We start from the raw sequence: 23622 nt of genomic DNA, 5'->3' as shown, positions 1-23622 counted from the left end.
TATTTAACAATTAGGTTGAAGCTTACCAAATAATGCCTCTGGTATAATCTGACTTCACTAAGCTTTAAAATACAGCAGAACCTCTCTCAGCTATCATTATCAATTATTCTCAAACTCAGCATGTCTCAGTATTAATCTCAGTGACAGCATCTAATTTCTCTGCAAAGATTTAGCAACAACAAAGTTGCAAACGGGTTTTACCAATACTCAGTCACATGTATACTTACTAGTGTGCTATTGCCTCCATACTGAATAAGAAATGAATGTACAGTTACCAAAATAAATCAACCAAACACAGCTTGTGAATCAGGATTATTAATTGCTTAATATACACTCTTTAACACTCTCACTCCTTTAACTGTCAATTGCAATTGCAATTGTCATTTATAATTTTCCCATCCTTGCTTATATGGTTTTCCTACACAGGCAACGTATCAGCCATGTTGTTGCAAACCCGTCATGACACTGCAATCTTGTCTTCCCCTGTCACTCATTAAATCTTCTGGTTACAGTTTTCATAAAAGCTCCTACCCTTCATATATCACCTACACACTGTAACTATCTTGCCCTTTAACTTATTATACCACATTATTCTTTACTATCATGGTGGAGAAAGAAATTGCATACTATATTCAGAATGGAAATGCAATCACTTCAGTTAATAATGATGTAATTATGCAAACTGAAAACCATGATCTTCCTTAAAAAGAAAGAAAACATGAACTCTGGCAATTTCTTATCTGCAGGACTTCACCTTTTTATGTCTGTTGGTATGAATTATTTTTGTTACCTATTTTTCTCCTAGAACCACATCCCACAACAAGGCATCTAAATATCTTTGAAAGTCAAGTTCAACGTATCTGAATACAGACATCTGAAGTCAAAGGATCCCGAAGAAAGTGAGATTGTGTTTCCTGGATGTAACCTATAAAGTAGAATTACAGAGGTTTAGTTATGTTAGATGCTGTATCATGGTCAGATTGAGCTGCTGCTAACAAGATGTTAGCTGTCTGACAACACGCTTTTTCTTCATTGCTTATCATCCTATGAAAGATGTTACAACAGAACTGACAGTTATAATGTATAGCTTGCTAGCTGCAAACCAGAAAAGCAGAACGCAGAGATGTGACTGGTTTGAACTGCAGGAAATGATAATGGCACTTTGATTTTTTGCAAACAATTCTCAGAATGTAATGAGTGAAAGAAAAAGTCTTTTTTTCCCCAGACATTTAAAAGCTAATTTCTTTTACGTATCTGTCATTGAGGAGAATCAAGAATCATTTTTTGCCAACAACCTTCAACAAATGGAGTGCACGTTAGTTTGACTGTGTTACTTGAAATGCCCGCATGCATGCATGTGTAGAAATCAGAGAATTACAGAATTGTTTGGGTTGGAAGGGACCTTAAAGATCATCTAATTCCAACCCCCTTGTCAAGGGCAGAGGCACATTCCACTAAACTAGGTTGCTCAAAGCCCCATCCAGCCTGGCCTCAAACACTGCCAGGGATGGGACATCCACATATGCTGTAGGCAATCTGTTCCAGTCTTTCACCGCCCTCACAGTGATGAATTTGTTCCTAATACCTAATCTAAATCCGCCCTTTTCCAGTTTAAGGCCATTCCCCTTTGTTCTGTCACTACATGCCCTTGTAAAAAGTACCTCTCCAGATTTCTTGTAGGCCCCCTTTGGGTACTGGGAGGCTGTTTCTAAGGTCTCCCTGGAGCTACCTGTCACCAGTCTCCACTTGGACATTGAGCCATATGCTTCATCAGACAAATCAAGCTTTATGCCTAATGCCATATTAGCCCACTGGCTAATATGACACACATAGAGTCTCACCACCACTATATGTCCTAGTGGATTGTCCATAAGCAGAATGGAAGATATTCAGGGATGAAAATGTCTTCATACCCTGCTGTGCATCTATGCTGCACAAGGCAGCCTGCCAGCACAAGGTGGGCTTCAAGGGGTGGGTCTGAAGCCATTTTGGTCTCCAACAAGTACATCTGTGCCTGGAGGTGCCAGTGATGTCTCAGTGATGTACTGAGATTACTGGCGGAAGTAAATGTCAAGCTTTGAAATGGGTTACATTGCAGGTTATAAACTAATACAATGCTAACATGGAATTTATTAACATTGTAGGTTTTCTGTTGGCCCTAAAGGTTTTACTTTTCAGAAATCAATGATAAGTACTGTAATGTAGGTCACAATTTTTTTAGTGTATAATCATAATCATATTTTGTCAGCTATCACGGTGTAGCCTACTTCAAATAGTCACAACTTAACTCTTAAAAGGTCAACACTTAAACTTTGCACAATCACATTTCTTGGGAGTACAGTTTCCCCATACATGACTAAGTTGAGGATGTTACTAACGCTGCCACAGAATTTCCTCAGTCCTTTTGCATAACAGCCAAATAGACATTGCTGTGTATAATAAACACAGGCACTGCAAAATATGTCACCCTTCAAACTGAATTCTGAACTCCATTTAGCAGTCTTAACCTGTTAACTGGTTGGAAAAAAGGGCAGCATTAAATTCACTGCCCTGAGGGTTCTAAGGCTTAGAACACAATGTCTTAGCTGAAAAAAACTCAAACCCAAAAAGACTGTTATCACAGCATTTTTGAAAATTGAAAAATGGGTCAGATATGAAGAGCTATATCCTGCAAATTGCAGTGAAAGAGGATCATGGTGCTGCTTTGCGTTCCTCACGGACAAGGCAAAGCACACTGACATCGGGACTCTTCTTGCACTGAACAGGTTACACAAAGTAATTTAAAGAGAAACTTAATGATTACAGCTTTGAATTAATCTGCCAGATGACTGACTAAAGATTTCAAAACAAGCTTATATTGTAATAAGCAGAAAGTCACTAAAGCAAAACAGTGAGGAGACAATGAGGGAGTTGAAGGTGTTGCTCCAAATCCAGACTTGATGTTAAGAGGATGTGAGCTTACACAGAACCAAAACTCTGGGTGCTGCCTTCATTCATCCTCTTTTTTGTGATGGGATTAATTTGTAACTTCTTCTGGAGAATAACAAGATACATAATGCTGTTAAAGAAAATGAATGTGCTAAAAGTATTGCTCTTGTACATCTCACAGGTTCAAATCCTCCAGTAGTCAAAGTTCGGAAAGGGAAGCAATTCCTTAGAAATTCATTCTAATAATTTAAAGTTATTTTGGGTAAAGTCTGAGGAGGAGGGGAACAAATGAAGATTATTACTACAATAAATCCCTTGCATGCATTGATAGTTTGAATTGACACAGTATTACACAGTACTGACAAGGCTGTGCTGTAAACTATTATGTAGGATATCATAAAGTTAAACTAACTATAGATTCCAGTTTGGCTAATGCAACACCAATGATTTCTTCCAATACAGTTACAATACTGAGTGACCACTTTTTCATGTCTCTTGTAGACATAGTTATGTTGGCAGGCATTTGCTGTAAGCATGCCTTTAATTTACCTTACAGACTTTTAAAGTCTGCAACACAGACTTTAGCATGATGTAGAAGACAGATCGTACTTCTATACAGCTCAGATCGCAATGTTGGTTACATATACTCATTCTGAAGAAAAAGGTTTTATTTCTCTTATACCTGTTTATGAAATAGCATCAGCTTGGACAACGACACACAACTCAGATGAGCATGCCCTGACATACCCAAGAAGACATCCCTAAATCATTATTGTGCTAATGTGACTTGAAAGGGAAACATGGATGTTTTTATAAAGTACCTAAGCATCCTTCACACATTTGCAAGACGATACACAGCCTTTTATGGCAAAGCATGCGATGAATGGTGTTGCTAAACCAAACCAAATAGGAATAAAGTTTCCCTTGGAACTTCTGATTAGCAATGTAAGCGAAAAATCGGATCCAGATTCTGTGCTATGGTGCCTTGGCCTGGCAAATTGCCCTTGAAATGAACTCTCTGCTAACAGAAAGCTTGTGCTACAGCAACTGTTCTGCCTACTGCTCTCCGTGATTAAGGATCGCAGTTAGGACAAATGAGAAATGAAGCAATCAGAAAAGGGCATTAAAACACTGTTTCAGCCCTACTTTTGAGCAGGCTTAGTTCAGCATTTTTTTTCATCCTGTACAGTACATATTCCATGGCAATTTTGAAAACAGTATAATTTAAAAGTTAACATCTGCTTAGCTGGTAGCACCAGATAAAAGCTCTCGTTTGTAATGAACAGGAGAATTTGTTATTGCCCTAGTCAATAGCTATTGACTTGGCAAAGCACTTCTGCTTATTACAATCAAATCCACTTTCTTTTTTGTTCAATAGTCAATGACACTGCAATGGAAGGTACTGCTTAAAAACTGATGCAATATATATCAGCAACTGCTAGCAGCTAATGACTAATGGTTACAAACAGGAAAGCATGTGCTAAGAACAGCATTACATGCCTATTAATCAAATTTACTGCATCCAATGTGCCTTTATACGTCAGTGGAACTATAATGCATATCAGCTTCTGCTGTTGCTAATCTAAGTTTTAACACAAAAAACCTTTTAATCATTACATAAATAATTTGCCTGGGACAAGGTTCTGTCTGACTTTTACAGCACACCTTTTGGTTACAGGAAATTTCTGTCCTGTGTTGGCTTGTGCAATCCTAGATTTAGGATTTAGTGGTTCTGCTGCCAGATGAAGCATGTTATTCTCTAAATACCACAGATGTGGCAGTATAAATGCAACGCAACATCCTAAAGAAACTGGCAAAAAGAGGCCGTTGCTTAGCCTGCCTCCTAGCTTCTTTCCTGCAGCAGAGCAGTACTGCACAACTTTGCCCTTTACAAAACTTGCCCTTTCCATGCATTATGGAGAAATCTGTTGATAACGCATGTATTTTTTTTTTATTCTATAATTATTGCTGCATTTTTTTAACCTGCCTGACCCATATTTCCTTTCAAACTTTCTCTACTTTCTTAATACCTGAGATAGATATTTTCATAGGACAGTATGACTGTAACAGTAACACCTGGTGTATTCACATACTTCTAAGCAAACATTCAAAAAATAATAGTCAAGTTTGTTGACTCCTTAGAGAAAAGCAGAACTGCTAATGATGACTTTTTGACTTACAGTTGTCTATATAATCACTTTTCCTGTAGAACAGGAACAGACACTCTACTGCTGGAGCACTGATTTATCTGTTTGCTTCTATTTTCTGAATGCAGTATTCATTTTTCTCTAGACTGACAATGAGCCACTATAGAAAGAAAATGTATAAATGTGGCAGAGATTAAACAATCATGCCATTGCCAAGCACATTATACCGTACCCTGTGTGTACCATCTAATTGGATTTAAACAATGTTTGTAAATCACAGCCATTAGCCTTTTTCAGAAATGAGACATACACTGCTAGATCCACCACATGGATCCTAGCCATACCTGTGATACTTGTTAATAAACGGCCCATGTTGGTGAAGACTGGTGGAATTTAATTTTTGATATATGCTCATTACACAGCAAGGAGCTAAATTCAATGAGATTCCTACATATTTACATCTCTTGACAAAGATCTCCAGCGCTGCTCACCCACCGTTAACTCATGTTCTCATTTGCTGTGACAGAGCAGCTACTGACAGGAGAGCAATGGAAAACGTTAAGCAATATGTTTCCAGAAGCCTGCAACATAATGGATTTTTTTACTCTAGCAACCAAACACTCCTAAATAATAATGAATTTATCCTTTCAATACTGTGTGAAGAAAAAAAACACAAAAGATCCTCTTCATCTTAATTTCGAACCACATGGACAGATTTGAGCAATTCATATCATAAACCTATTGCATTCCAATGACTTCCCACTTGGAGGACTGTATGCATTTCTGGTGTCCTCAAGATAAGAAAGACATGGAGCTGTTTGAACAAGTCCAGAGGAGGGCCACGAGGATGATCAGGGGCTGGAGCACCTCCTGTATGAAGACAGGCTGAGAAAACTGGGGCTGTTCAGCCTGGAGAAGATAAGCTGCGTTGAAACCTCAGAGCAGCTTCCAGTATCTGAAAGGGGCCTATAAGGATGCTGGGGAGGGATTCTTCATTAGGGACTGTAGTGATAGGACAAGGGGTGATAGGTTTAAACTGAAACAGGGGACGTTCAGGTTAGATATAAGGAAGAAGTTCTTTACTGTGTGGAATGGTTTGCCCAAGGATGCTGTGAACACTCCATCCCTGGCAGTGTTCAAGGCCAGGTTGGACAGAGCCTTGGGTGAAATGGTTTAGTGTGTGGTGCCCCTGCCCATGGCAGGGGGGTTGGAACTGGATGATCTTAAGGTCCTTTCCAGCCATAACCATTCTAGGATTCTAGGATTCTATTACATGAGTTCAGGAGCTATACTATCCTCTTTGTTCCAGTATATTGTGTTTTCCAAGCATAGCATTGTAACAAGGGGAAAATAGGAAATATTCATAACATATTTACTGTTAAATTAAGAGGACATCATTGTTTTATACACACCACACTTGATCTTTAAAGGAAAAACATAAGTACTTCAAATTAGCAAACAACATGGCTTAGCTGAGGCAACGAATTTTGAGAAGAGTATAACATGAGTTTTTTAACTCATTACTGCAAAAAGTTGGCATTAAAGAAATCACATGCATTTTAATAAGACTTTTTACTTAATACTTAAATGGTAAATTAGATATTTCAGCATTTCAGAAAAGTCCATAACACTAGGTTTCAGAGGCAAGTGATATCTCTTGGCAGCTGCAACAGGTATAAAGAGTAAGACGTTTCACATGTTATTCTGGAATCTTAGTGAATAATTTGCAAGTGTACAATAAGTTTAAGAGAGTTTATATTTTATTTCTTTAAAATATAGGAAATTGATTTCTTCTGGTACTGAAATCAATAAAACATAACCAAATAAATAATGAGCTCTTTTGGGAAAAGAAGAATATAGCTGCTACGTTCCAAGACGAGTTGACTTCATTATCAAGTCATTTACATTTATGGTTTTCTCTACTGTATTCCACTTGCCTATAAGCAAACTTTACAGTCTATTTAATAAGAACCTGTAAAAACTTTATTTGAATTAGAAGGATTTTTATTAAAAAACAGAAATAAAACATTTTAAAATGAAAACAGCTACGCATTTCCTATTATAGTCCCAAGTTCTGCAGTATCTACAGTCATTTTATGATTTGGATGCTTTCTGAGAATTGCAATCCATACCAAATGTGGAATTAACACTTAATTTTGATACTAAATGACACAGAATGGGAACAGTGATAAAAGAACCAGTAGTAGTAACTTACTTTTGGTAACAACTCCTTCAAGGCGAATTATATTTGGGTGATCGAATTGTCCCATAATACTAGCCTCTCTCAGGAAATCTCTTCTCTGCCTGTCCACATAGCCACCTTTTAGAGTTTTAATTGCAACAGGTATCTCTCTTTTTCCTGGTGTCTTCAAACGTCCACTGCACACTTCTCCAAACTCACCTTAAATAGATGAAATATTTGTTAGATCATTCACAGTGCCTGCAGAACTACAGTACAGTTTGTACTGCTTAAGTTATACACCCTGTTTTTCAAAAGAACCTTCAGTAGCCGTCTTTAAAGTTGTCCTTTTTTATGAGTTCAGAGTTATTTGTAGTTGTCAGTGAAACAAGAATGCAAAAATATTCAAGTAACACATATCCCATAGACACAGACACAGAAATAATGGATGGGATACTCAAGTTCCCAAGTTTTCATCATATCCCAGAAAAGCAAAATATTCAGCATTAATTCACAATAAATAATCACCTTTCCTTTGTGCCACACCATGACATGACAGGGACTTGTACTTTCACTGCAATTATGGTCCCAAACCATCTGCCCTCAACAGTGTTGTTCATTTTGCTTTACTGACACTTTGAGACTGAAACTATGATATCAATCTGTTTGTGATGTAACTCGGCATGCTATGAGGAAGGAATGTAACGACACTTAGATTTTCATTCTAATGCAGACAAAATATCTATCTCCAAAAAATCCTATTGATAGCAATATCTATCTATAGGGGTGTCACACACTAAGACCTATATGAAAAAAAATGCCATGAGAATATCAGAATACCTGACTACCCCCCCGGTTTCGGAAAGCATGTAAAAGTACTCAATGTATTAGCACACAGAAAAGCAGTTGAACATGGTTTACTTAAATGGATTTACACACCTACTTGAAATTAGTTACATATTTCACTGTTCAGACAGTCAAGGGCAAACAGTTTCAGCAAATCAGGACTGAGCTGCATATGAGAGGAATCTTGAAGCTTGCTTCAGCTGATGTTTTCCTGTGTATGCTAGGGCCTTTGAAGAATCCATGTCTCTCCTCATTCCCTTTACAGACTTACTAACTAAGTTTGTCTGGAAATCACAATGCTCCTTAGGTCTTGAACCCAGTCAGAAGTTATTTGAAGCCCCTAGCAAATATACTCTGGATGCCTGCAGGGCAGTTTTCAGTGGGTCATAATTCAGTAAATATAAAACAATGTTCACAAAAATATTTAAAGGCAAGTCTATAGCAAAACTAAATTTTGTACCCATCATTTTGAAATCAGAACTGTTGAAAAACAAACAAAAACCCCCATCATAAACAGATATATATGTAACTGGAGGAAATAATTTGTTACCCCCTCCATTCCATGCTGTCTGAAGTAGTTTTCCTTAAACTTTAAGGACAGAACAAAAGAAAACAAAACGAGAGAGCTCTATCCTGGAACAGTATGAGTTCAGATATGAATTTCGAAGAGCGAGGCCTTAAAGGCAGAAGCTTCACTTCAGAAAATTATAACTCCCTGATGTTACAGGATTAGAATGGATATTGTTATACAGCTTTTACCTTATTAGGTTCTGTCACTTCCACTAAAACAAAATAAGGTTTTATTAGCCAGTAAGATCCAGGAAGAGTGGAGGGATTAAAAAACCAATTTCATAGCTTGTCTTTCACTTGAAAACAAAGACATCATCAAGTGCAAGAGCACAATTAACAGATGTTGAACATAATCCCTGAATAAATTAGCAGCTTCTTAAACAGCTAGAAAAAGCCAAGTGTTCTAGGGTTCTTTCTACCACCCCTGTCCCCCACTTGTTTTATTTCTACTTAAAGAAACAAATCAAAGCATGTTCTTCCCTGAAAATGTGTGTATATGTGTGAAAATATATGTCATTAGACTAATGCTTTGGGAAACTTTTGACAAAAGGGATATTGCGATAAGGATTTTCCTACAGATTTTGCCCCTTTAGGTCTTAGAAGGCTCTCCTTAAAAGTTTGTTTGCCTGACTACTTCCAAGGAAAAACTGGTAGCCAATTTGGACTTTCAAAGTCCTACCATAAAGTCATGAAATGTGAATGTTTTGAAAAAGACACGGTGTATCAATCTTCTACTCTGTGATACATGGAGCAGTGCTAGAATGAATCTCTAAACCCATGACCTCTGGCTTTTCAAACTCAAATACCTAAAATGAGAAAAATTTCCACTTTCTTTCTCTTGATGTGAAAAGCAAAAATACTAGAGCCTTACTATCCAGACTTTAAAAGAGATTTCACAATCAATAAATTTGCAGAACTGCAAAATCTCATTTTGGAGAATACTTTGGAAAGCACACACTACAGAATAAATTGGTTTGCTGGTTGAAGATTATACAAGAATAGTACAACTTCAGAATTTCATAAATAATGGCATTCATACTTCAGGGACTGTTAACCTGTTCACCAAGTATTTTGAAATGAATTATACTGAAGAAGGCAGGTGAAGGACTTACAATCCCAAGATATATTATGTGTACAGCATCCAAAGCAGGGGAAGGGAAAACTGTGTCTTCTCCCTGACCTGTTTCTTTTCCCTTTTTTGGATGAGTGATTCATGCAGTTAGAAAGTAATTTCACTGCTTTTGGCTATTGAGATTGATCAACTGGTGAACATTAAGACTCACAGTAATTTTTTCTGTGACATAATGTCAAACAAATAGCAAGTGATCATCAGCTCACAAAACACTACTTTTGGAAACCTAAGGTATGCGTAATAACTTCTAGTGCTGATTTAGATTAGATGGAGATCAATGACATATTTTGAAGCACTGAATTATTTACACTGAGAAAGAGTTTGACAAGATTTCATCCCAGAGTATTTTTTCTGGAGTTTTGTTCAGATAAAGAATTTTGAATGGTTTTAAAGTCAAAGGGGAATGTATTCAACAAAAGGGAATTTAAAAATCTACGAATCTAAGTCTCATTACTTAAGTTTCACAAGTGTTGACCCTGCAGCAGTAAAGGTTCTGCATGTGTAATAAGCAGAAGCTAAGAGCCAGATGTCAACGAAGTCAACATCTTTCTTTGCTCCAGGGGAAAAGCTGGTGATAACTAGAAAAAAAGAGAAGAGTTCATTTTCTGTTCATTTTTAATAAAGTGAAAATAATCCCTGGTTTAATGATATAAATCCCCCACATCTTACTCTATGTTATACAAAAAGAAGCTAATTGAGCAGTCTGGAAACTTACCCTGTGGAAACCACACATCCCTTTTCTCATTCAGTGTTAACAGATGTGTTATTTAAAATGAAACAGGAATGTCAGTCACTTAAAATCTGATATGCAGTCTGGTATTACTACATGGGATCAAAACAAATATCTTACAACACAGACAGTTGCTGTTGATAGAACGGAAAGGTCACAGCACCAAATACAATTCAACGTATTTTCCCCAGTTTTAGACATTAGGCCTCTGGGAAAACTGGCATAGGATTTAGTTTATAAAAAGAATACAGTTTACTCTGAAAAAACAATTCCCAGAATTACAACATTTTAACTAAGAAAATAAAATGATAATTGTAATTTTTAAGACCTGGCAAAGTACCTATGAGAATTTCTTCCATGAAGAGCTGCTGAAGCCTTAAACCTCTTGATGGGGCAGAAAAAAATGTCATGGACATGGCAATATCAATTGATATGGTAACGTGTCAATAAGTTCAGCAACCTGAATGTGAAGAGTGGTTGAAAGGGACCATCTGAAGAAAATTTACAGCAACGAATAGATGGCAAATTGTGGGATCATTGTACTGAACCAACTGCAGTTCCCATGGAATGTTTAATATTAGTGATAAAAATCTCAGCCAAGAGTTCTGAATACAAGAATATACAATATCAAGTTGGACAACAGTAAAACTTTATCATAAGTAGTTGATAAAAGAAAAGGGAATCGACTAATCAATGTCACCATTTCAACAGTAACTATTGCTAGAATGTGAACTTCATTAATACCTGTTTATTTGGTTGATGGTACCATGAAGAACATAAGCAAAGCACTCAGAAATAGGTTCTCTTTTGCCTTTGGTATTGTAATCTGCTTGCTATTATAAATATTTGACCAAACTGCAATTTCCATTTAGCTGCAAACTCCTTCCCCTACTGCCTTTACATTCCAGTTCGAACCAAGATAGCAGCAGAAGTTATTAGAAGACTGCATTGCAACTAGCGAATTGTCAAGAGCTCTTGGACACAACTTTTTCCATTGAAAAAACAAACTGGAAACTGCTTTCTACAAAAGATCAGTTTCAAAAATTTCTTGGCCAGAAATGTTAGGAAAAAAAATAAATTAAAATATTTGCAATGTTCCACTTTGACATTTTCAAAGTGAAAACTTTTAGTACTGAATGGAAACAATTTTTGTTTTGAAAACTTGAAGATGCAAAAATTCACAGTGAAAATCATTAATCAAACTGCTCAAACAAAACAAATTTAACAAATGCATCCATTAATTAACTTCTTAAAAGATTTTAAGGTTGCATTTTGTAGAAGATTCCATTTTTTGTTTCACTTAGGTGAAAAGCGTAAATATCTTTTAAAAGTAATGCTATCAGAAGCAGTCCATTTTACATGGAGTTGCAATGTTTAATATAGAATCAGAGAGAAGGTATAAAGAATGTTTTAGGACTGCTGTGAATTAGAACGGTATGTTATGTCTCCTAGCAGCTATCAAAAACTCTGTGAGAATTTGTACTCTCACTCTCCATGACTCGAGCATGGATCTTGCCCATATGGAAACAGGTTTAACTATCATTGCAGTCAGTTTGCAAGCCCTGCTAGGCAAGTATCTTTGAAGAAAGTAGATTACCCAAGTAAGTTTAGAAGATAAAAAATACAAAATGTGTCAAAGCAGGCAAAAATTCACTTCCGCATACACAAGAAAAGGGAGAGAGAAGCTGAGTAAAGAATTTTCATAATGGAATTAACTCAAGAATAAGGACACAATTTTCAGGTGAACTAAAATCAATAAACTAATCCTTGTCTGTTGTATTCAACTGCTTTGAAATCGCCATTTATACCACAATGCTGAATGTATTTTAGTATGCTTTATAATCTAAGGCATCAGTATCTATCGTATGTATGAGGAAAAAGAAGAAATAAAAGAAATCAGATAGAATGCTTTTGCAGAAGTCAGCCCTATGGGCTGACTCTCTCAAGCACATAATTCCTACGGTGCAAAGTGTCAGCTACATGTTATCTAGCTTAAGCAATCAGGTAAACTCTGACGTACTCTCTTGAAATGGACTGCAGCATGAAACAGAATTTTCTCTCTTTCAGGTTGATACTTTCTCTCCCCTGTTTGTTAACAGGCCTGGTTTTGTCTCTGTTATGTTATTTGAATGACATTTTCTAGTGCATTGATCCACTTTTTAATGGACTTTTAGCAACACTGGAGACATTTCCATTGCTATCAGTGTAGTAATGGATCATTAAAAGAGAGATCTTCATTGAAAAATACCTCGCCTTCTAGAGTGACTAAGATAAATGAAACAAAGATACAAAAGAAGGATCACAGTATATTATGTCTTCTGATAGTAATTCTCCTGACAATACTTGCTAGTATGAGTTCTTTGGTGGGCTCACCAGCAAATAAAACCACATTTTTTCCACTGCCCCCCTTCTACAAGATGTAACTCTGGCTATTGCAGTCTGTTGTATTGTGAAATGCTCTTCTTGATGACATTAAAGTTAGAGAAAGTAAGTAAGGTTAAAAAAAAGCATTTGTATGTTGGCATTTACACAGTAAGTAATAAAACAGCATTAAGAAAACTCAAAACGGATAGCTCAAAGATTGGTATTGGAGCATGGAACATACTAATTATTGATACTGAAATAAAATTGCAGTGAGGTGAAGACAAAATTTCTACGTAGTTAGTATTATAAGTACCTTTAAGACAGTGATTTACAAAACTCAGTCATTCTTAATATCTTAAGGACACAGAGAAATATCCATATTGTGTACACCGAAGACAGACAGGTAGAATGTTAATGTCTTTCACAGGAGAAATTAAATTTCAGCATTAGAGCTACAGCTCAGGATTCTGCTTCCATGTTCATCCAAATTTCTGATACAGACCCTTAGCTCTCCCACCTTCCCTTTCTGTTTGGGCTGAGAAATGATTCATGTTCCTAAGCCACTGACAGTGTGTGGGTGTAAGGTACCACATGAACTTCAGACCCTTCTTGTCAGTCTGTTGTTTTAATTTGTTATAACTGTGTGAAATCTTAGTGGGCCTTCTGAATGACACGTTGGTCACAAGCCATGTAGTGAGAACCACTAGTTAGGCAAGTTTGTAAGTCCCTTCTTTTTAAGTTTTCAGTGTGTAAACCACAGAGCAAACAATCCCAAGACCTGGTCAGTAATGAAATGCTATCTGCCCTAGACAGTCAGTACAAAAGTTCCAAGGAATGGTTCTACAAGCCTCTGATCTTTACAAGGATTTAACTTTTGTTGTGTTAACCACAAAGGTGTGTTTTCTGTCACCACTGAGCTGTCACCAGGACCTCTACTGAACTCTGGAGAGCAGCCATGAGCCTTTATCCCTGCAAAGGCAAACTGAACTTGCACAGCACTTTCCTGAATATCAAAACCTAACAACTAAACAAAAGCCAAGACAAGAAGTTAACACCCAATGCCCATAACAGACATGCTTATAAACAGAGCACATTAGCAAAGGGTAAGATCCCTAAAAACACAAGGGGCATGTCATATCCCTTTGTAAAAAAAAAAAAAAAAGGAGCCAAAATACATAAAGGATTAATGAGCTTCTGAAACTTATATTCAAACAGCAGTGCAATGACCTACAACCTCAATGGGATATTCTCAACTGATGGTAAACACCCCAGGGTCTAAAATACCTGTTAAATGTAATTCCTCTGCGTCCCCACCACGCACTCAAAGACAAACAGGATGTGAGAGTAGATACTCCTGCTATTTTTCTCATTCATCCTGCTTCCCAGCTCCATGTCAGCTTTCATTCTGTCCACACCTTCTCATCAGATGCTCCACCTTTCCCTCTCTGACAATGATCCTTCTCTGCACAGCTATAGGAAAAGCTACAGGAAAGCCTATCCCAAGCTAGACTCTTCTTTTCCCCTTTGTACTCCTCCTATTTTCTATTTGAGAATATTTCTTTCTTAGTCTTTTAAATTCTTATCTTATCTGCCCCCAGAAACAGTTTCTGACCTGATCTCCCCCTCAGTGACAGAGAATATGTGACTCTGGCAAATGCCGAGTGATAGTGTTTCGAGTACATTTGGAACAAAGCAAAAAAACCCCAAACCAGCAAAACAAATAAACAAACAAAAAAACCACCCCAAACAAACCCAACCCTACCCCCAAAAATTGATAAAGCCTTTAAAAAAGGGATAAACCTATTGCTCTGGAGAATCCGCTCTCCAGAACTCCTTAACTGAATACACCCACATTTGGAACATCAGCCAAAACCAATACCTCATGTACACCACATGAAACTGAACTGCTGCTATCAGAGAAACACTTGCATTATCCTGGTGACTGGAAAAAAGCAGCCTTTCCATGCCTAGACATTTTTTAAAGTGGGTATACTTTTACCTGCACCGATAACTCTCTCAATACGAATTCTTGAAGGATCTATTTCCTTTGCAAACTCATGGACAGCAAGAGACGGGTCTTCATACGTGTCTGGATCAATGTATGTTTTGATGCCCGGAAAACGTACTGCAAAAAAGAGAAAACACTCAGAATCAAGAATTTTTTGACATTCATGCGCTGTAACGATATGGGTTTATCTTTTTTTTTTGTTGTTGTTGACTAGACAATTGAAAGGATTGGAAATAATACATTAAATCTCTCACATTTAAAGCTCCAGAGCCCAACAGAAGAGGATAATTACCAGAAATTACTAATGCTTGCTACTGATTTAACAGAAACCAACTGTAGAATGTACAAATTTTCCCTATTTGCTGTCAGCACTAAAGCCTTCGAAGGTTGACTGATCACAGACTTGAACATTTCCTCTTATCTTTCAAGTAGCTTTTTGAGATGAGGCTTCTGAGACACTGAAGAGCTGAGCGTTACAACTCCCTAGACAGAAGATAAGGCTCTGCCACCCCAACACTAGCAAAAGCATTCAAAAGTACTGGTTGAAGCTGTAATAAAGGTCCTGCTGAACCCTGCTCAAACCTCCTGAGATGTTCGGGGTGACTGAAAGTATGGATACTTTTTCAGGCTTCCTGCAGTGCATTGTTACATCAAGCATCCTTTTGGCCAGCGTTAGTGTAAAGAATGGAGGAAATACAGGCACTGGGTTCTCTGAATGTTATTTATACCTCTAGTTATTGTCATGTTTGTTAGCTACATGGGTCCCAGACTTTATCCTGTCCCACAGGAACAGTAAGTCAAAGGCCTTTAGAAAACTCAGTCTTTGGTATTCAACTGGTAAGACGGTGTCAAATTCTGATGCTGTTTTGTCACTCTGCCAGCTGAACACAAGCATGTCCTGAAGTACAGCATTTCAGCCAGGAAAAGTAAGAGGATAATAAAGTTTTTGGAAACTTCTTTAAGGAAAAATAACAGCCCTGGCTAAGTTGAAAGGAAAACACCATTTTGGGTCAGAAACTACTGGTTTTGTTGTAGTTGCTGTTGTAAGCATTTCCTTTCCAAATACTATTTAGTATTTTACTTCAAAGAAGCTCCTTGGCGTCTCCGCACTTAGCTCACATCCTTAGAATGCTTCAAGTACAGCTGGTATATCTGGAAAATGAAGCAAGTCATGAGAGAAAATAACGAGCTCTGAGTTGGTCACTTGAAAGGAGGTGTCTACAGAGACATCAAGTGAGGGCTCAAAAATATGGAGAAAAACAGATCATCAAGACTAACGGTGATTATTGCCAAAGCAGTTTATATTCCCCTTTGCTGCTCCTTGGGCAATTTAGGCAATCTGTCCTTTATTTTGAACACAGTGGTTTCTAATTCACTCCTTTCATGTATGGGTGGATGGCAGAACATTCCTTTTGCCAAACATGTCCAAATTTTGAGATCCTTTTCTATGAGGATGGGTCCTGGAGGACTGTGCTGTGTTGTTCTCTTCTGATTAGCTGGAACAACCAGAGAGCCAGATGCAAGATGAAAACAACAATATCCCAATCCATTTAGAAGGCTTCAATAATTTCTTGGAGCTAGCCATGGCAGTAGTGGGTTGCTGCCAGACTGCTTTGGCAGTCTCCAGCATGCCATCATTTTCTGGCGCGGCTAATATCCCTTGTGCTCTTGAGTATAGCATGTCCAAGGACTTGTTTTGTTGGACTATCTGGATGGGATTTATTTTAAGCTTCCGCCATGTGGCGATTAAGTTCTGGAAAACTTTCAATCCATTAACAGAAGTTGATGTAGATAATTCATGAACTTATCAGCATAAGAGAAGGGTACTGCAGCTGGGTCCAGAGAACCTCTTAAGAGCATTAAGTACCTCTCAACCTTCTTCCTCTTATCACCTAGTAGCCAAGTCTAAAGCAGCTCATTATCTGATGAGTCTAAATGCATTAGGCGAAGAACACATGTTCAGGACACGAGTGTGACTGGGCTACGTCAAGTAGTGTGCAAAAGCCATTTAGACCACTGCCTATAGGGTGCACACACCAGAGAGGACACCAGACATCATGGGAAGTCGTATTACCAGCAAGATCACAGATCCCTTCCTAACTACCTTCAAAGACTTTGTTTCCTGAAATCTTCCTGACTCACACCAAGCTCCCAAGGGAGAAAGGAAGGATGAACAGGAAATGGCTTTCTTCTGCACACAGCAGAAGCATCGGATGTAAAGCGTGGACATGACAAACTTGCAAACAGGAACATGTGATGCTAACCAGTGCAGAGGATTTTTTCTTTGAACAGCTTCAGCCAGCCTAGGAGAGGTCACCCTTATACTGATCCCACCAGAGACTGTGCAGCTCCACGTACTGTTTTAAGTTGAGATGCTGGATACCAAGTCTGTAGGCAGTCAGCAGCCAAAGATTGCCACTAACATGAAGGAGGTAATTCTTATGGAGGTACTGAGTGCTCAGTGTGAAAGAGGGAGTATTGTTGGCAATACAGTCTTAGCTGCTGGGGTAAATCACGGTAATTCTTTATCTTTGGTTCTGTGGTGCACATACGTGGGCACAGACTTCCCCCCTCAAGTCTGATGCTGAGATAACTGCAAATGAATGAGAAGCCTCTGGGATGAAGTTGCGTGTCAGTATGAAACACAGTCTTCATCTACCTCGGCCTGAAAGACACTGAGTGGGGCTTTTCTCAAACTCAGTCACTGTCTCAGAGGCATATATCAAACACTCCAACAGGAAGGTTTTCTCATCTTTCCTTTCTGACCATATTTGGAAACAAATGACAAACAAATCTTCAAGGAAGTATCCTTTATGGAGAAATGTGTCCTTTGCCTTGACAAAAAGAGCCATTTGGCTGGATATAATCATGCCATCTGAAAAAAGACTACTTTGGGTGACTTAGCTTCTGTCTTCAACATAGTATTTCCAAGGATGTTACAAAAAATGACAAAAATTACAGAAAATTAATAGCCTTTGTATAATATCCTTTGAATAAATCAATACGTTAAATAGCGACCCTAACATAAACCAGTAAGACTAATAATTTAAACTAAGTAGCTAAACTAAATGAAACAAAACCAATATACTGCCCATGAGAGATTGCCAGGACTTTCTCTCACTGTACTCATCAGTCAGCAAGAACATAAGGGAAGACAACCCATGCCACTTTTTATTTCTTGAGTGGCTGGAAAAGTAGACCCCTCAAGACAAAGAGAATCGGATACAAATAAGGCACTAAGTCACCAAGAAGGGATTTTTGAGGCAGAAATTCAATATGCTCCAGACCTGCTGAGTATTCAAGGAAATATACCTGAAAAACTGATACATATTATTAGCAGAATACCTAAAAGCCTTATTAACTAGAGTGAATTTAGTGAAATTGTTCAAGAGGATGTAGAAATAAAAACACCCTTGATGATGCACATAACAAGGAACTATTCAAATGGTCAGATTAAAACTTCAAGGACTGAACATTCTAAATCTAAACTATGATATAGATATTATGCAACATAGTGTCGACCTACTTACAATGTCCATTCTGCAAATGAGCCCTTCTTTTCTCTTCAGATTTCATTTTGGCCTTTATGTACCACTGGCATCTTTTAAGAAAAACAAGTGAGATTTTAATTAAAATATTTGTCATGCATAAAATAAATACATATTAAGTTTTATCTGCACTTTTATGAAAGCCAAAATCTTTAAATTTAAATTTAGTTATGAACCTACAGAGAGAAATATGCATGAAGAACTACAAACAGATTAGATACAAATAAATCATGCTTGAACGATTAGTATGAATATGACTACTGAAGTTCATGTTTGATGCAATACTTTATTTCCAAGTTTGACTCCTCCAAAGAATCCTTATAGCTTAATAAATGAGTATTTCCCTGCATTCTTGTTTGGATACATTGGTTCATGCTAATTAAACCTTATCCCATTAACTTTCATATTCGGTGGGTCAAAAAAGCTCACATTTTCTTCGTAAGATAAGAGTTTCCATGACTTTACCATTTTTCATGGAAAAAAAGAAAATGTTTGTTCACATCAGCACCACTTTTCTTTTTTTCCCCTTATTCTTTTTCCCTTAACAGCTCTGTGCAGTCAGAGCCAGACACTGACTTTTTACTTCTAGTAAGAGAGCAGCTAACCTGTAAGATAAACAATACATAGCCTGCTATGCGAACATGATGATTTAGCATATGCCACTCTGATTGCTGCAAATCCTTGGCAAACAACACAAAACTCTGGATATTCATGAACTGTTACCTGACAATGCAAGGCTATGCTGGAGAAAGCTGACACATGGCAAGCTTTCAGGTTCCCTGTAATAAAATCTCCCCCAGCCTGAATGCTGCCTACCCGCAGGACTATTCATGCTAATTTAGAGAGACATATGCTAGGAGAAACTGTTTCAATCAAATAAAGTATTTGCTCTTGGTCTTAAAGCTCGCTCTCAGGCACTGAGCAGCCTAAGTAGTACGATTTAGAGTGCAAACTTTTGGTCTAAGAGCTAGGCTAAGGGGTATTGGGGCACTGACCCCAATAGCGAACAGCAGTGTGTGTAGATATGTGCCTTGGTGTACCGATATTCAGTTCTAAGACCAGCTTGAACAAAATTACTGGCTTCTGTGTAATTACCAGCTTTATAAAATAAAATAAACTATAATTATATATATTATATCCAGAAAAATACTAACGATCAAGATACTAGAAATACATGAAAACACCACTTCAACAGTTCATTTAAACATTGAAACAGCATAGGAACACTCACAAATTCATTCATTGCTACAAATGACGATGAACACCTTAAGGGCAGAAACTTCTGAAGCTGTCATGGCTATGCACCCTTAGGGAGGGAAGAAGGAACCAGTGGATTCTCAGCTTCTGTGGAAATCTTTAGTTGCTGGGACCAGTAAGCATGCCAATTCCACTATTAGGACCTGAACAATTGGTCTGTAGAGTGCCAACTGCCGAGAACACTCAACACAAGATCTTACACTTAAACTGTCTGCCAAAGAGGACAACCAAAGAAAGGCTTTAACCCTCCAATCTTCTTAAATGAGCACGTGGCCCAAACGTTTGACTACAGAAGCCAGCGAGTAATCACCAGCAGAGGAGTCATCCAGCTCCAGCTCCCCATTCCCTCTTAGTGCTGGATACAGAAAATCAGAGGAATAATTTCTGTAATGATAAGAATAAATCACACTGAGCTTTAACATCACATTTCCTAGAATTTAGCCAAGACTCCCCTCTCACTGCATATCCTGTCCCTCAAAGTCTCTGTCGCTTCCATTTTTCTCTCTGCAATTGACAGCCATGCTTCCTGCTTGCTCTTGGATAATCACTCAGCAAAGTGCAGAAGCAGGTGCTCATTTAACCCAGCCTCTCCACTATGAATAGACTCATCAGCAACCCTAGGACTTGATAGCTCGTCAAACTGTTAATTCTAAACAGAATTCTAAGTGAAGCAGAGCACATCTGTAGGGTACCGCTCCCATTTTTTCATGCAGAAATTTACCTCCAGTCCTAGAGTAAATTGAGTATTTATTCAAAATTTTCTTGCTCTGTCTTCTGCGGAATACACTCTTATCACTGCGTTTAAGCAGCACTTCAAAATGAATTCATATCTTAACTACTGAAATGGTCGCACTGAGTAAGATGTTAGAAAGCTAAGGGTATCTGAAGGAGGCCTATAAGGATGCTGGGGAGGGACTCTTTATTAGGGACTGTAGTGAAAGGACAAGGGGTAACTGGTTCAAACTTAAACAAGGGAAGTTTAGATTGGATATAAGGAGGAAATTCTTTACTGTCAGGGTGGTGAGGCACTGGAATGGGTTGTCCAAGGAAGATGTGAATGCTCCATCCCTGACGGTGTTCAAGGCTAGGCTCGACAGAGTCTTGGGTGACATGGTTAGTGTGAGATGTCCCTGCAAATGGCAGGGGGGTTGGAACTGGATGATCTTAAGGTCCTTTCCAACCCTAAGTATTCTATGGTTCTATGGAATCTCTGATATCCTTAACATCAGCAAATAAGAGGAATAAACACTGAAAGAAACCCACTGACGTATTTTTCACTCCTGAGTTTACTGATTTTTTTCCCTAAAAGAAGCATTTGAATTGTTTCAGGATGCCACGTAGGGATTCCCCCCCAAGTTATATTCTAAGAAAGTATGTCTCCACACATACACTCCCTACAGAGCCTACTGCAGGAGCTGAGTATGACTCCTCTGCTCAAAGGCTCACAACCTCTACAAGGGATCAGTCTGACTTCAGGCTTTCTTGATCCATGGCAGGACTGTGGTGCCACTGATGTTTAACAGAGGAGACAGAGACATAATGTCTTTGTTCTTTCAAATTCTGCTTTGCTTTCTGACTATAAGCAGGTGAAGTCCTCATACCACATGGGAAACACCTGGAGGCTCAATGGAAAAGGAGACAAGACATCCTGGAAGAGTTTATGCCTATAGTAATCTGAGTCCCAGCAACGACTGATGACCTCTACATGTGGTTTTTAGCATGTCCAATTAGAATTTGTGAGCTCCCTTAAAGCCTTCAGTGTTTAATTGAGCATGGTATTTGACCATATAAATCAAATGCATTCTCATCCAATCTGCGTAAGGTCATTATCTGATCCTGATCAACACATCAGCTGAAGAAAGGTGGACAATCAGCACTTTGCTAAAAGAATTGTAAGTATAAGAACCAGGGCCATTATAAAAAATAATCATTTTCCAGCTTGGTGAACTCCCTTGCCAGTGCAACAGTACTGCTGTAAAGCAGATGTAATTGAGATGTCTTCAATCCAATTTAAGAAAAGCCCAAAACCAGCAATTCAGGACCTCCAGGAAACTATTTTCTGTTCAGTGATAGCACAGGCGGTAGAATCATTCTAGCATTTTGAAGCAAAGTTTTCCTTAGTTTACTTTTATTATGTAATTCCTGTATTTTATCTTAATAGTTGCATAAATGTGCTTATAAAACATATACATAATTGTGCAGGTATTGCATTTTTCAATTCTTGCTCTGCTGGGAAGAGGTCCAGAAACTTGTTTTGAAAATTGCCAATTCTCTGATTTCATGTAAGTGCTTAGCTCCTCAAACTGGGTTCTTACGAAAAACAACACTCACAATAGAACTGTGAGCATGAGCAGTGCTGAACCAAGAAGACATTCACCCTGCTATGTCTAACCCTATTTAGACACTGGAAATGTGTAACTGTTATTCTTAAATTCTTAGTTTTGGATGACTGTGACCCTGACTAAAAAAGAACACTACAGTGTTAATTACCTTCCAGTGATCAGGAAGAACAAAGTGAGGATGACCAGCAGAGTGAATCCACCCACAGCAGCAGTGGCAATTACAAGAATCTGTCCCTGCTCCGCAGCCATATCAGAAGCTGAAAGGAAGCACAAAGAGGTTAAATCCAGGGTTCTTACAGAATGGGTGGTAACATTTCACTGGTCAAATGTTGCAACTACTCTCTAATAGTTTCCTTGTTGCTCAAGGTGTGAATGCCCAAAAAGCCATAATCCATGTCCTAGCTACAATGTGGGGGAGATGAGGTTTACACGTTTTTAAAATGAGGAGCTGGTATTATCAGACACTTGCAATTTGCTGAAGTTTGAATATGATGGGATTTTGGACACAAAACTAGACATTTTGGGGTTGTTTTGGTGGGGTTTTTTGGCTTTATCTAGCTTAATCCTGCATCTCATTCAGAACTTTGAGTCATCCAACTGTCCCAGTGAAGTCAGCAGCAGTGCTATATAGGTAAGAGATCTTAAGCTGGGCTTAGGAGAAAGCAGGAAAAAGCACACTTAATGTGTAGCCTCATACACTTCTCTGTATGTCTGGAGTTTAGTTTGGTTGTCACAAATTGTATGCAGTTTTACCTATAGCATGCTCTTGTGGACTATTTTCTTATACCTTATATTTTTATCTCTGCTTTTTGTAGAAAATTTGGGAGTTAAAAATGTCCACCTGAAATTACCTTGTCTCCAGACACTTACTCTTTTCATGAATATATTCTGAATAACATTAAATCTTTACAGAGACAAAGTACTCATAGTCCGGATGGTCCTCACTGTCCAAACACTACAGGAGCAGAAAACGAATAAGGCTCAGTTTTTTCTCTCTCCTGTCTTGTGAATCCAGTTTTATTTCTTTAACTCAGTTACATACCACATACCACTCACTTAATTCCAACTTTCTGTTTCCATAAGAAACATAACATTGTTCTGACAGGAAAATATATAATTCTAGTCAATGACCTCCGACAACAGTGGTAAATGTAGAAAAGAATAATTTTAGATTTATCAAGAATTCAACTTTAATTTCGCAAACGTTAAAACTGCGCTATAAGCAAAATCTTCAGCTTTCTTTAGGTACCAGATGATTAAAGCTTTGGAAAATCACGTAGAAAGCCTGGAAAGCTAGGCAGGCTATATTCTCTCACTTCGCAGCTGATGAAGTCCAATACAACGCACACATTGCTGCCCAAAGCCTCATAAAATGAAAAACATTTGGCTTCTAAATAATATTTGTGAGCAGTTTAGAAATTAGCCCTGTAAACTGTCTGCAAAGGTTGTAAAGTAAATAAAAACAATAGCAGTTTATATCAAATTTTCAGCAAAACCAATTTGTTAATTTTCTGCCATTAGGTTTTTGCCCATATGATTTAATGGCAGTAGAGGCACAGGCAGCAAATTAC

General features: G+C 38.0%; 1 protein-coding gene across 1 annotated transcript in view; it reads right to left on the bottom strand.

Moving 5' to 3' along the window:
- LOC136012938 (ephrin type-A receptor 6) overlaps positions 1-23622 on the bottom strand; it is a 478069-nt gene that overhangs the window by 92712 nt on the left and 361735 nt on the right. The window contains exons 9-12 of the mRNA XM_065676043.1: positions 22200-22308; positions 18435-18505; positions 14896-15021; positions 7291-7476 (exon numbers count right to left, since the gene is read on the bottom strand). Coding sequence (XP_065532115.1) covers positions 7291-7476; positions 14896-15021; positions 18435-18505; positions 22200-22308 — 492 coding nt within the window. The remainder of the gene's footprint in view (positions 1-7290; positions 7477-14895; positions 15022-18434; positions 18506-22199; positions 22309-23622) is intronic.

This window comes from Lathamus discolor, chromosome 4 (genome assembly GCF_037157495.1).
Source record: "Lathamus discolor isolate bLatDis1 chromosome 4, bLatDis1.hap1, whole genome shotgun sequence".
Taxonomy (NCBI): domain Eukaryota; kingdom Metazoa; phylum Chordata; class Aves; order Psittaciformes; family Psittacidae; genus Lathamus; species Lathamus discolor.
The sequence above is the reverse complement of the archived record's forward strand: the minus strand, read 5'-3'. Positions and strand labels throughout refer to the sequence as shown.